The 12,048-nt window shown below is 51.5% G+C and overlaps 4 protein-coding genes across 4 annotated transcripts; 3 read left to right on the forward strand and 1 right to left on the reverse strand.

Annotated features, from left to right (window-relative positions):
• The first annotated feature begins 142 nt into the window (after window positions 1-142).
• On the forward strand, window positions 143-2,813 carry PV06_02623 (uncharacterized protein). Its single transcript, XM_016403328.1, has one exon. The coding sequence runs from the start codon at window positions 289-291 to the stop codon at window positions 2,479-2,481; it is 2,193 nt and encodes a 730-aa protein (XP_016267225.1). The 5' UTR covers window positions 143-288; the 3' UTR covers window positions 2,482-2,813.
• Window positions 2,814-2,934: 121 nt separating this feature from the next.
• Window positions 2,935-6,627, reverse strand: PV06_02624 (uncharacterized protein). Its single transcript, XM_016403329.1, has 2 exons — window positions 5,600-6,627; window positions 2,935-5,544 (listed from the first exon to the last, which is right to left on the reverse strand). Exon 2 carries the CDS (start codon window positions 5,527-5,529, stop codon window positions 3,733-3,735), a length of 1,797 nt encoding a protein of 598 aa, XP_016267226.1. The 5' UTR covers window positions 5,530-5,544; window positions 5,600-6,627; the 3' UTR covers window positions 2,935-3,732.
• Window positions 6,628-8,295: 1,668 nt separating this feature from the next.
• On the forward strand, window positions 8,296-10,297 carry PV06_02625 (uncharacterized protein). The gene has a single exon (XM_016403330.1). The coding sequence runs from the start codon at window positions 8,548-8,550 to the stop codon at window positions 10,087-10,089; it is 1,542 nt and encodes a 513-aa protein (XP_016267227.1). The 5' UTR covers window positions 8,296-8,547; the 3' UTR covers window positions 10,090-10,297.
• A 219-nt stretch (window positions 10,298-10,516) lies between these two features.
• Window positions 10,517-11,826, forward strand: PV06_02626 (uncharacterized protein). The gene has a single exon (XM_016403331.1). The coding sequence runs from the start codon at window positions 10,732-10,734 to the stop codon at window positions 11,644-11,646; it is 915 nt and encodes a 304-aa protein (XP_016267228.1). The 5' UTR covers window positions 10,517-10,731; the 3' UTR covers window positions 11,647-11,826.
• Window positions 11,827-12,048: the final 222 nt, after the last annotated feature.

Consider the following 12,048-nt stretch of genomic DNA (forward strand, 5'->3'; position numbering starts at 1 on the left):
TGCAGGCGGGGCTACCGATACGAGGACAAGCCTGTACGAGAACGAGAGCGAGGAGACCCTTGAAGTTAGTCATCGATCACACACGTGATGTACAGAACGGCGAGGAAATCCGATCGCGTCATGTCTCTCTATCATCCTGTAAGCAATTTACACGCAGCCAACTACTGCGACACCCACAGATTTTTCAATGCCCGTCACTAGGAGGACCATGGGAGGTTGAAACCAGGCCACTCCATATGGCTATAACAAACTGTCCCGCAATCCTTCTTCGATAAACCTGGGAACGTCATGTTACCCGACAGAAACGCCCGCTCTCCGTCCCCATCGCCGCAATCACCGGCGCAACAACATGAGTTATCCGCCTCCGATGCCACCCAGCAGGACATCTCCCGCACGAGGTCCGATCATGCATGTTACGCCAGTCCGGGTGCGGCCGACTCTGCACTCGATGGGACGAACTTTACACTCCGAGGTGTGCTGGTGGGAACGGGCATTGGCATTATAATATGTTTCTCAAATACATACTTCGGTCTTCAAACCGGATGGGTGTCAGGCATGGCCATGCCCGCATCGCTGATAGGGTTTGCTATATTCAAGGCGTTATCACCGTATCTGGCACTTCCATTTACACCAGTGGAGAACGTGTTGGTACAGACAGTCGCCGGAGCCGTGGGAACCATGCCATTAGGCCTGGGCTTCGTTGGTGTTATGCCCAGTTTAGAATTCCTGTTGAAGAAGAGCGAGGGTGCCCCAATAGATCTTGGCATATGGAGGCTATTCATCTGGGGCGTGGGATTGTGCCTCTTTGGTGTGGTCTTTGCTGTACCGCTGAGGAAACAGGTCATCATTCGAGAGCGGCTCAAATTTCCCAGCGGCACTGCGACGGCACTCATGATCAGTGTTTTGCACGGTGGTGCCAAAAGTGACGAGGCCAAAGGTCGAGAAATCAGTACACAAGGGACAGAGGAACGTGAAGAGCTTCTCACTGAGAACGAGAGAGACGACGCCGACAGTACAGCCAACGAGCGCGATGTACGAACTGACTGGAAGAAACAGATTCGACTTCTCCTTCTGGCCTTTACTGGATCTGGGTCCTACACTCTACTTCAATACTTCCTGCCTATCCTACACAAACTCCCCATCTTTGGTACCTACCTTGCCAACACATGGGTTTGGACACTGAATCCCTCCCCAGCATACGTCGGTCAAGGCATTATCATGGGTCCGGCAACAACCTTCCACATGCTTCTCGGCGCCATTGTCGGATGGGCAATCCTAAGCCCCATAGCTAAACATAAAGGCTGGGCTCCAGGTTCCGTTGACGACTGGGAGACGGGAAGCAAAGGCTGGATTGTCTGGGTGAGTTTGGCCATCATGCTCGCCGATGCGGTTGTCAACTTGGGCTGGCTGATCCTCCGACCGACTTTGATCCATGGTCCGGACTGGATCCACTCTGCCCAACAACATTACCAGCACAGCGACTCCTGGTTTGACTTTCTCTTCGGCCACAAGATGGCCGGCTATCTCGCTCTGAAATCCCCCCATTCCGCCAACTTCGAACCAGTAAAGTCTCAATCGGACGATCCTCCCGATGACGCACCTCTCCACCATCTCATCTCCGGGCGCACTGTGATGATTTTGCTTCCTGTAACGCTTCTCCTCTGTGTGCTCTGCATCCACGTCACATTCGGCAGCTACATTCCCATTGGCCTAAACATCCTCGCCATGCTTCTCGCATGCATCCTTTCTATAATGGGCGTTCGCGCTCTTGGCGAAACGGACTTAAACCCTGTGTCCGGCATTTCCAAACTCACCCAACTCGTCTTCGCCCTCGTCACTCCGACAGGTACGACGCACGGCAATCACGCAATCATAATCAACCTCCTCGCCGGCGCCGTCAGCGAAGCAGGTGCCCTTCAAGCCGGCGACATGCTCCAGGACCTCAAAGCGGGCCACCTCATCGGTGCGAGCCCCAAAGCCCAGTTCTACGGGCAAATGATCGGCAGCCTGGTGGGTGCGTTTGTCTCGGCCGCCGTGTACAAGCTTTACGCCTCGGTGTATCAAGTCCCCGGCGAACTGTTCGAGATCCCCACGGCGTACGTCTGGATTTTCACCGCCCGCCTCGTCACGGGCAAAGGTCTCCCACCCATGGCGTGGCAAGTCGCACTCGTCTTCGGGGCCATCTTCGTACTCACTACCTCGCTACGCATCTACCTGCTCGCCTACAGCGATGAGAAACCGTGGTGTCGTACCCTCCACTCCTGGATCCCAGGGGGCATCGCCGTCGCCGTGGGCATGTACAACACGCCGAGCTTCACTCTCGCGAGGACCGTCGGCGGGGTCATCAGTTATTGGTGGATCACGTGGAAACAGCGAGGCGAGACGAGGGTCATTGTCCTCGCGAGCGGTCTGATCCTGGGCGAAGGTGTCGTGAGTATTCTCAACCTCGTCCTCGCGAGCGTTGGTGTACCGCATTTGTGATTGTCTGTACGTTGTACTCGGTACGTCATACCCAGAACGAAACAGTCTTCTACGAGTACGAGTACAATCTAGTACGGTCTACAATCTACGATCTACGCAGTACATGTTCCGGACGGCCTCTGCCGATGACTGTGGTTCCGAAAGACGTTGACACATAAAAAAGGACGACGATGATGACGATGATGATTTATTCCCACGATATATATTATAGAACAGCATAGTAAATTACAGTACCCGATTCATCTACCTAGATATCTATGATTATGATGATGACTTTTGGATTTTTGGAAGTCATTACACGAGGATTTACGCACGTAGATACGTGTACACGCGTGCTCCATAGTGATACAATCATTATGAGTGGCAGAATAGTAGACTATGTTCGTTGAAAGCCTACCTAAAGTACGGGACACAGCGTACTGCAAGACAGGAACAGTAAATACGAGTTACCGTGTCAAGATTTATCAACAAGTCATTTTTGTATCAACAAGAAAGTTCAATGTATCTCGTGAAGACATGATGATGCCTCGATGCTTTCCTGATTCCGCAGTTCTCTCTCTCTCTCTCTCTATCAGTATGCATTTCTTTTCGGTTGGAAGCAAAAGAGATCGTTGTGTAATCGTGTGTAAATTCATATTTCATGTCTGTCATTCCCTCGACGCGTCTCTCAAGGATTCCTCCTCTTTTGTCTGTCCGTCTGTCTGCCTGCCTGCCTGGCTGTCTGTCTAAAGAAACAGAAAAACCCATCTACAATGTGCTGCCAAGTGTAGATATCTATCTATCTGGAGATGAGCTCATGACGAAAGAAATTTGGGGTTGGGGAAGGGAGGGAAGGGGGTATCTATGGAGTGAAACTTTTTTGGGTGAGAGAAACAACAGAAAGGGCGGAACAAAACTCGTGTCGACCAAAAAAGAAAAGAAAAAAACCATCTGTTTGCCGTTTCATGACCCAGCGCATACATAACGCTTGAAGGTTGGAAAAAGAATGAAAAAGTGGTTGAAGAGGAATAGAAAGCACAAAGTCAAAGCCGTGTCCTCTTACTCCATGAGCCAGGATCATTTCCCAGTCACCTCGCCACTCGTGCGTCCGTGGACATGTCAAGGTCAACTCGATCATGATCCCTGTCTCCAACTTTCGTAAGTCGCGACGACCAACAGCGCTCATGTCGTGCAGTTCCACACCGATGTATTCACTGGCACAGCGAGGGGCGGCGAGCAAAACACCGACGCAGCTCACATTGTTGTTCTGACTCACGACTCCATGGCCGATGGCCACATTTTGCTTGCAAATTGTCGGACCATACTTCTTTGCGACGGAGGATCGTACAGCATCTGTGAGAGAAGGCCCTCCAATTCTTCTGGAGAGGTCACCCCGAGCTCGGCGGCGGCGGCCTTGGAGATATTCAGAAACCACCGCAAATCGTCGTCGTTGTCTGTGCAAACACCACCGAGAACCGCAACCCACAACAGGCAGTCCGTATGTGGAGCCCACAGCATCTCAACGTCATTTCCGTCGAGACTTTGTCTTAGACTGTGCGCGGATTGCGATGCGGCTCGTCGGCCAACGTGAGGTGCTCGCGTCAATGTGATCCAGAAAGCCGCCGCGATACGCAGACTTTCTACCCTCCCGTCCAGCTCATAATGCAGTGGCATGGACAGCAATCGATGGAGGATTGTCAGGCACGTCCAACCGAACCACTTGTGGTGCTCCGGAACGTATCGTGCCGCATCTTCCAGGAGAATAGACATCTGAGACACGTGAACCATGTCCAACAACGTATCTGCCAATAGATGACTGGTGTCTGTCGTTTGCAACATCGCTTCAAACCTGGGTCCTAGTCCGAATCGAAATAGACCTTGAGATTCGATGCCGAGCAGGGCCTCGTGAGGTAGTGGGCCAGGATCCAGCGTCGCGAGCAAACGAGGAACGCCAAGGGACATGAGGGCACCCATACAGTCCACCAACATCATTCTCTCCTGCTGATAATCGTTGAAAGTGCTCAAGCCGCCCAAGCTCTCGATAATGGCCAGAAGAGCCTGAAGATGTGGCTCGGCAAATTCAGGGTTGCGGGTGTAAATGCCGGTGCTATAGAGCCGATGAACATCAACGGCAATATGATGGCCTACTTGGCCGCTGGCAAGTTTCGCTCTGATGGCTTGAATCGCCTTTGTCTTGAAGAATGTGGGTATCCTCTGGTAGTCTCCCTCAGACACATTTGGCAATACAAGTCGGCCCTCTCGTACAAGCATTTGTGTCGCAGCCGACGCAAGGAAGGAATACATATGCGCCGGTTCCGACATACAAGCTTCCATGTCGGCGTGGATTGACAGCGCATGCCTCGTTCGCCCCAACGGAGCCTTTTGCACATCCTTCCAGAATGTCTCTGGTATTATAACTGTGTTGTAGTGTTGAATGAGTGGCGGTGCCCATTGTTCCAGGATGCGTTGGGTGCTTGCGCCCGGGCTCGATATCCGACTCACTGGTACGGAAGGGGAGGTGATAGGCCCTCTTGGTGGTAGTGGCGGTGGGGTGACGCCATAGTTTGGAGGGGTCGTCTCGAAGTAGTGACTAGGGTGATACGAGGAAGAGGTCTCAAACCCAGTGACCGGCCTCGTAAGCGTAGGAGGTGTTGAAGTCGTGGAAGCGAAAGGGTTCGAGAAAATCGCGGCCAGTTGAGGATCTAACATTTCTTGCGACAAAGGTGCCGGACTGGTTTGGAATTGAGCATCATTGAGGTTGAGATTCTGCAATATGTCGAAGTATTCCCCAGCGTAAGGAGCGACTCCTTGAGAGGACGAAGAGGTCTCAGTGAGAGGTTCAGTCGTCGCAGGACTGGGAGATATAGAACTCTGGCTCTCAATTTGTTGAAGCGATACAGATTGTTCACGAAGCTGACGTCTGCGCGCGAAATTCTGGCGCTGTACGTGGCTTTGCTTCGTTCGGTCGAGCTCGGCATCTTTGGTGGCTCTTGTAACTGTTGAAGCGTCTTCGTTAACGAACAAGAACTGAGAGTCCGAAGACTTGGGTCGTTTCGGTTTTGTGGGCATGACACCGAATTAGGTCTTGGAGCTCTTATTAGTAGAGATACTGGGTTTCGGTGTGATGGCAAGTAGGTACCTCGAATTAGGTAAAAGGCGAGGCTGCTTTGGTAAGGACTCCAATCTCTGGCGGCCTCAGCCCGGTCCAGCACGTAGGGCGAAGGGATGGAGTACCAGGGCCTGAATGGCGTGGTACCCTTGACTGGTGACCCCAGGAACAGCAGCAGGCCAGATGCGAGTTCGGTCGTAGCTTTCTCCTGATTTAGCCTAGGCTTGCTGATGATACATGCGCTGAAGATATCATTGGACTTCGAGCCACTCTGCATGCAGTATCGCTTGCTTGCCGTTGATCCTTGCGCCACGGTACCGAGATGTCGTAGACGTTCGCTAATGAGTGGCACTTTGTTGGCTTATAAAGTCGTTAGATTTGATGCAGGCTTTGACCTTGTAGAGTCAAACTCAGTCGTAGGTAAACTGATCAAATGAGAAACAAGGATGAAAGGTAATAAAAGCTCATGTCAAGGGAAGACCCACAGCCCAAAAGACATGAACTTACGTACGGGCAGGGCTCATATGTATATGACGCTGGCTGGAGTGCGCCATACAATCAGGACAGCCTCGTCTGGGACCCGGGAGGAGTCAAGGTCTCCATTAGTGCGAGACGCTGGCCAGAACATTCGCAACGAAGATTTCTCGAAATACCTACGATGCCCTGTTCGCGAGTCATTGTGTTTAGATCGTGCCCAAGGGGAAGGACTAGCCTGTAAACGCATGACCACGGGTGTGAAGCGAAGCATGGACAAGGGTTGTACGAGGCAGATCGACAAACGATTTGAATATGGCGCACACCTAGCGGCTGAGCCGATCACGGAAGCCCCAACCATTGATCCGAGTAAACGGCACATAGCCGGGCGGAGTGTGAGAAAAAAAGTGCGATAGAGTTGAGGTTAGGAAGAACAATGAGAAAGAATGGATAGGATGGAGTGTAGGAAGCGTGGAAGCACGGAAGGCCAGGGAAAGGGACGGTCAGCCTCGGAGGGTATAGTCGAATTGCTTGGCAGAAGATCAGTAATTGCAAGGTTTCTGTTGGCAATGCAGATGGTAGGGATGAATTGTCGAATACGAAGGTGTTGAGACATGTTCGAAAATGAACGGTGACATTGCGATGTGCGATGCGTTTGGTCGTTGGTCGTGCTTACGATACGGCCGAAGATCCGGTTAACGGGCTCCGATGCACCCAATGGGCCGAACGCCCAATCATGACGTTGACGCATGCCGGTTTCCAAATACTCCGTACCGAGGATAAACTATTATTGACGCCCCCAAAAGCCTCTGCTCGAACCCTAAAGAGGCCACGTTCAAGCCCGGAGCGAGTCCCCTGTCGCCCCTAAAGAACCGCTAACTAGCCTCAATAGCCCCTAGTCTCACTGCCCTTTGGTGGTTTAAACTCCCATTAGCTCCAAGTAACCGACCTTCTAGAAAAAACCGCGCTTACATCATAGGTGCTTTCGTATGTCCGGAGTTCAAAGGTATCAACGAAGCCAATACCCGTACCATTCTAGTTTTTTGGCGATCTACAGTCCAACATTCCGTACTTCCAAAGTCCGATCCACATGCAATCGGATTTAATTCCTTGAGCCATTTCGTTGCTTCATGTCAAGGGTGAGTAACTCGGAATGAAAGCAAAGTCTCAATACAGACTGTCCCTGATCACTCCCTGTCGGCTCGAAAAGGCATATCATAAAGGGAAACTGGTTGGCTACCTGACGAGACAAACTACAACTGATGCGAAAGCCATAAGCGAACAAGGTGTGCACCAACCCGAGGTTGCTCTCTTCGTCTCTAGGTACATCTGCACGAACGACCAACAGAATTGCGCTCATTGTCGGTACCCAAAGTACAGTATGTGTAGTCAGACAAGGGCCTTGAATATGCTTTCTGGCGTCTGTATCTTGGAGCCATATGATTTGCAATTGTTGGAGCAGATGCTGGAATGCAGGTAAAGGTAGCATCGACCATTGATGTTCAGGGTATCCATACAACTTCAATTTTTCTATGGTTACAATAACCAGAATTGTCGAAAGCCACGTTTTGTCAAGGTTCCTTTGCATAACAACTAGCATTCAAACTAAGAGATGCAGCTAATATCTGCATGTATCTCAGGTTGCCGGCGGATCTTGCTTGGGCTGAAAGTCAAACACAAACCTGATGCGTGGTTGAGCGTCGTATAACCACAGCCATTCCAGAAACCGCTTCTTCAGGTGAGATGTGCGCATACCTAATTGAGTCTAGAAATTGTACACTAGACTGATGATGGTGCGACTTTGAGAGAACGCATTGAAAAGACCAGCTGCGTGGTGGCTTGAGCATCCCGAGAAAAGCTGGATATCGCCGGCTTCGAGCAAATTGGCTATTCAAATCTCGTATTCGACAATGTACCTCGGACATGCCTTGCCGCGTTCGAAACGAAGAATGCAGATAACCCATGCACAAGCACATGCAGGTGGCACAAAAGAGTAGATGTTGCTTACGTGCGGGAGACTCTGTGGTGGCTTGTGATGGTCTGAGGGATGATGTCACTTTAACGATCAGGGTAGATGTCGTGGTCTGACAATTCATTAAATTCATCAAGTGCCCTAATAATGGCAACAATGATTTCTCAAACACTCAGTCTGACACAATAATTAATTCGCTCTCGGCCCACCTGCCATATTCAGGAACAAGGGTCACCTCCGATTGCGCCCCGGTTGCGCATCACGATCGCAGGTTTGAGTACACAATCTGCAAGTCGGGTTAATTCAATGATACAACACACATCATCAACAGTTACTCAATGACAATGAACTCATATTTTCAGTGCTCGCTCAGACGATAATGTTCGCCGGCCCAGTGGCGATCTTGTAAACCGCACCAACTCATGAGCCACAGCGCCTTCACTCCCCGTCAATGCCTTGGTCTTGACGATTGTCAACACCGCCTTACTTTCAAGCGAGCAATCTTGACTTGACTTTATCGACTCTCCTGGCCATGCCCGGCTTTCACAAGATGCCTCGTCTCGATGCTTCTCCTTCCTTTGCGATGAATCCAGTTATTGAACGGACCCAATCGCAATGGCTGTTCACTCCCGACGAACTTCTCCTCTCCCCCAGTATAGTCGAAGGGATGCCGGTGGCGCAAGAGTTGGCAAACCGTCAAAAGGGTGTCAATTTCATTACCCAGGTTGGCATCATGTTGAAGTTACCTCAGTTGACTCTTGCAACGGCTTCTGTTTACCTCCACCGATTCTTTATGCGGCATGCGATGGTTCAGAACAATAAACCAGGCCTTCATCATTATTCGGTCGCAGCCACCGCTCTGTTCCTGGCTACGAAGGTGGAAGAGAACTATCGAAAAATGAGAGAGCTTGTGGTGGCATGTTGTCGTGTTGCACAAAAAAAACCTGACTTGGTCGTGGACGAACAAAGCAAGGAATATTGGAAATGGCGAGATACCATCCTGCACAACGAAGACCTGCTTCTCGAGGCTCTCTGTTTTGATCTGCAACTCGAGTTACCATATCGCATATTGCTTGATTTCTTGCGCTTCTACGATGTTCAGGAGAATAAGCATCTGCGTAACACTTCTTGGGCATTTCTCAACGATTCTCTCGTCACCACCATGTGCTTACAACTGAGCCCCAGCTCGATTGCTGGCAGCGCTTTATACATGGGAGTCAAATTTGCCGGCATCGCCTTACCAGATGACGAAAGAGGTCGGCCGTGGTGGGAACAATTAGGTCTGGAGGTGTCGGATATTCAGCGAGGTTGCAACATCATGGCCGACGTCTACGAGAATGCTGCACTCCCCCGACAAGGCCAGAAGGATGCCTATACTAAGGATGAAGATATGGCCATGTTTGATCGGACACGCCAGCCTGCTACACCTCAGCCTGACAGATCACCTGCAGGAAGTGCTAGGAGTGGGAGCCAAGGTGTCAAGCGTGATAGGGATGCTCTTGACGAGCAAGAATGGGGGTCGACTATAGTTCGTGCTCCTGTGACCGACGATGTGCATCCATCACCAAAGAGGGCACGTCGAGATTCTTCAGAGGCCGACAACTCAAATCTGCCGGATCGAGAACGCCCTCTGTCACGAATACCATCAGCAACAACTTCAGCGGCGATGCCTATTGACCCGGGGCAGAACGATGACGATGTCCAAAAACGCATTGATGAGATCGTAGGCAACTCATCATCGCAACGTCAACCAGCTCTCCCGCGAAGACCCTCTAACCAAGCATCATACGCCGGAGAAGGTCCGCGACGGCACTCTTCATCAGGATCCAACTGGAGTGGTCCTCCTCCATCATACGCCAATGGTCATGTTGACCGGCTTCCTTCGCAAAGCCGTCCGGACAGTCGAGAACACGGGGTGTACAATCAGAGCGACCAATTTGAGCTTCCAAGATCATCCAGTCGCATACCGCCTCTCCCGGGTGATGGTAGACGCGGTCTCCCCTCAACGAATCAAAATGGTCTTGAGGATCTAGACGATAAAGTTGATTATGGAAGCGAAGAAGGCGAGGTTTAGAAAACCTGTACCGAAGGGAACAACCAGAGTGATGACGACGGATCTTGGTCGAGCGCAATGCATATGACGCCGTCAAGTGCCAATTAATCGTCGCTGGTATCTGCACGATTCGACGAAAGAGATGAGTGACCTCCTCGGTCTTGTTTTGGTATATAGCGAATGATTTACCGTACCATCATTATTTGCTTAATCCATTCGCAGGATGGAGAACTTCGTACTGTATGGGCTGTTGCAGAGTAGGTACTCGTATTCGTACTGTATGTCATCAGTTCCACTCTGCCCTTGGTCCCGATAAAACGGCGATGCGGGGAAAAAACAGTGACCGGCATTGTTTCCCTCGGCCCAATGACGCCACCCAATGATGATGAATGATTTTTGTTACGGTTACGACTAATAATGAAGGATGATTATATTCTTTTGAATGGATTTCTAATATGTCGCATTGCGTGCTCGTTTACGCATAGACTTACAGAGTACCCTTTGGTCAGGTATATATCACGGGGTGATTCGGGGTTTCCTGATCTCACCTGTACTTACACTTTCAGTATAAAGCAGAGAGTATTCTTGCTTTCATACTTGTCACCACTGACTGACTGACTGCCCTTTTTCGCGAGAGTACGTGAGTACCTGCGGAGCACAGCAATGTCATCAACCACTACCACCACCCAGACCAGCCTCGCCCCCACGGCCGCGACGACTCTCTCGGGAGTTCAAGGTTCTACCTCTTCCTCGAATGATCAACATGTGCCGCGAGGTCCGGTCAGGACCAAACTCAACTTTTTCCGGGACCCCGAAGACGGCAGCCCTCCTCACAATTACGTCGAGAAGCCACCCGAGGGTCGACCCCAGCGCAACTTTGGCGAGGACGTGGTCGAGGTCGAGGTGAACGACGTCCGAGGTCGGGAGGAAGATTTCAGTCTGGACAAGGACGCCTTTCAAGCCGTCAAGGGCGTGGCGGCCTCGGGGGAGACGGAGTTCGTCGACGACGACCACATCAAGAGGGTGTACTACCCCGAAGTCGAAAGGCTGTTGTTGGACGTCGTCCCCGGCGCCCACAAGGTCACCATCTTCGACCACACCGTCCGACGGTCGAACCCGGACGCTCCCCGGGCCCCCGTGACCAGGGTCCACGTGGACCAGACGGAGCGGTCGACCCGGTGGCGGGTCAAGTTGCACGACCCCGACCGGGCCGACGAGTTGCTCGGTGAAGGTCAAAGGTACCGGATCATCAACGTGTGGAGACCCATCAACGGCACCGTCGTCGCGCACCCTCTGGGTTTCGCCTCGGCCGACACGGTCGACGATTCGGACCTGGTGCCCGTCGAGCACAGGTACCCCCACCGCACGGGCGAGACGGCCGCCGTGAGGCACAACCCCGACCAAAAGTTTTACTACTGGTCGGGCATGGACAACGACGAGAGGTTGCTCCTCAAGTGTTTCGACAGTCGGGGAGGCGTCGGGCAGAGGGTGCCTCACACGGCGTTCGTCGACCCCAGAACCCCCCAGGGGGCCAAGGGAAGAGAGAGCATCGAGGTCAGAGCCTTGGTTTACGGTTGATTTTTTCACCTTCACACTTTTTTCAACTCCTCTCTTGTGTGTGACGGGGGAGTACACTTGCGGGAGCAGTCGGCCAAGCAAATTGTTCGTCGAGAATATCTCGCCAGGTTTTAAAACATAAATTATTTCAAATGTAATTTCAATCACAATTCACGATCAAATCAAGATTCATTGACAGTATCGAAACACAAATCCAGTAGAAGTACAGGGTGGTGTTGTAGCCATGAGGGTGAGGGTGAGGGTGATGACGGGGCTGTGGAAAGGAGCACAGGGGAGGAAGAGGAAGAAGGGAGGGAGGCGTTATGGGACTTGTTCTCTTCGGGCATTTGATGCCCAATATTCGATTGTATTGTTCGTTATGTACACGGTGGTTTATAGCCAAGGTAGGCAGTATGACCATCA

The sequence above is a fragment of the Exophiala oligosperma genome (genome assembly GCF_000835515.1).
Source record: "Exophiala oligosperma strain CBS 72588 unplaced genomic scaffold supercont1.2, whole genome shotgun sequence".
Classification (NCBI taxonomy): Eukaryota; Fungi; Ascomycota; class Eurotiomycetes; order Chaetothyriales; family Herpotrichiellaceae; genus Exophiala; species Exophiala oligosperma.

What these genes read in the sequence shown, in the direction of transcription:
- PV06_02624 (XM_016403329.1), bottom strand. Translation starts at nt 5,529, where the DNA reads ATGCCCACAAAACCGAAACGACCCAAGTCTTCGGACTCTCAGTTCTTG.
- PV06_02623 (XM_016403328.1), top strand. Translation starts at nt 289, where the DNA reads ATGTTACCCGACAGAAACGCCCGCTCTCCGTCCCCATCGCCGCAATCA.
- PV06_02625 (XM_016403330.1), top strand. Translation starts at nt 8,548, where the DNA reads ATGCCCGGCTTTCACAAGATGCCTCGTCTCGATGCTTCTCCTTCCTTT.
- PV06_02626 (XM_016403331.1), top strand. Translation starts at nt 10,732, where the DNA reads ATGTCATCAACCACTACCACCACCCAGACCAGCCTCGCCCCCACGGCC.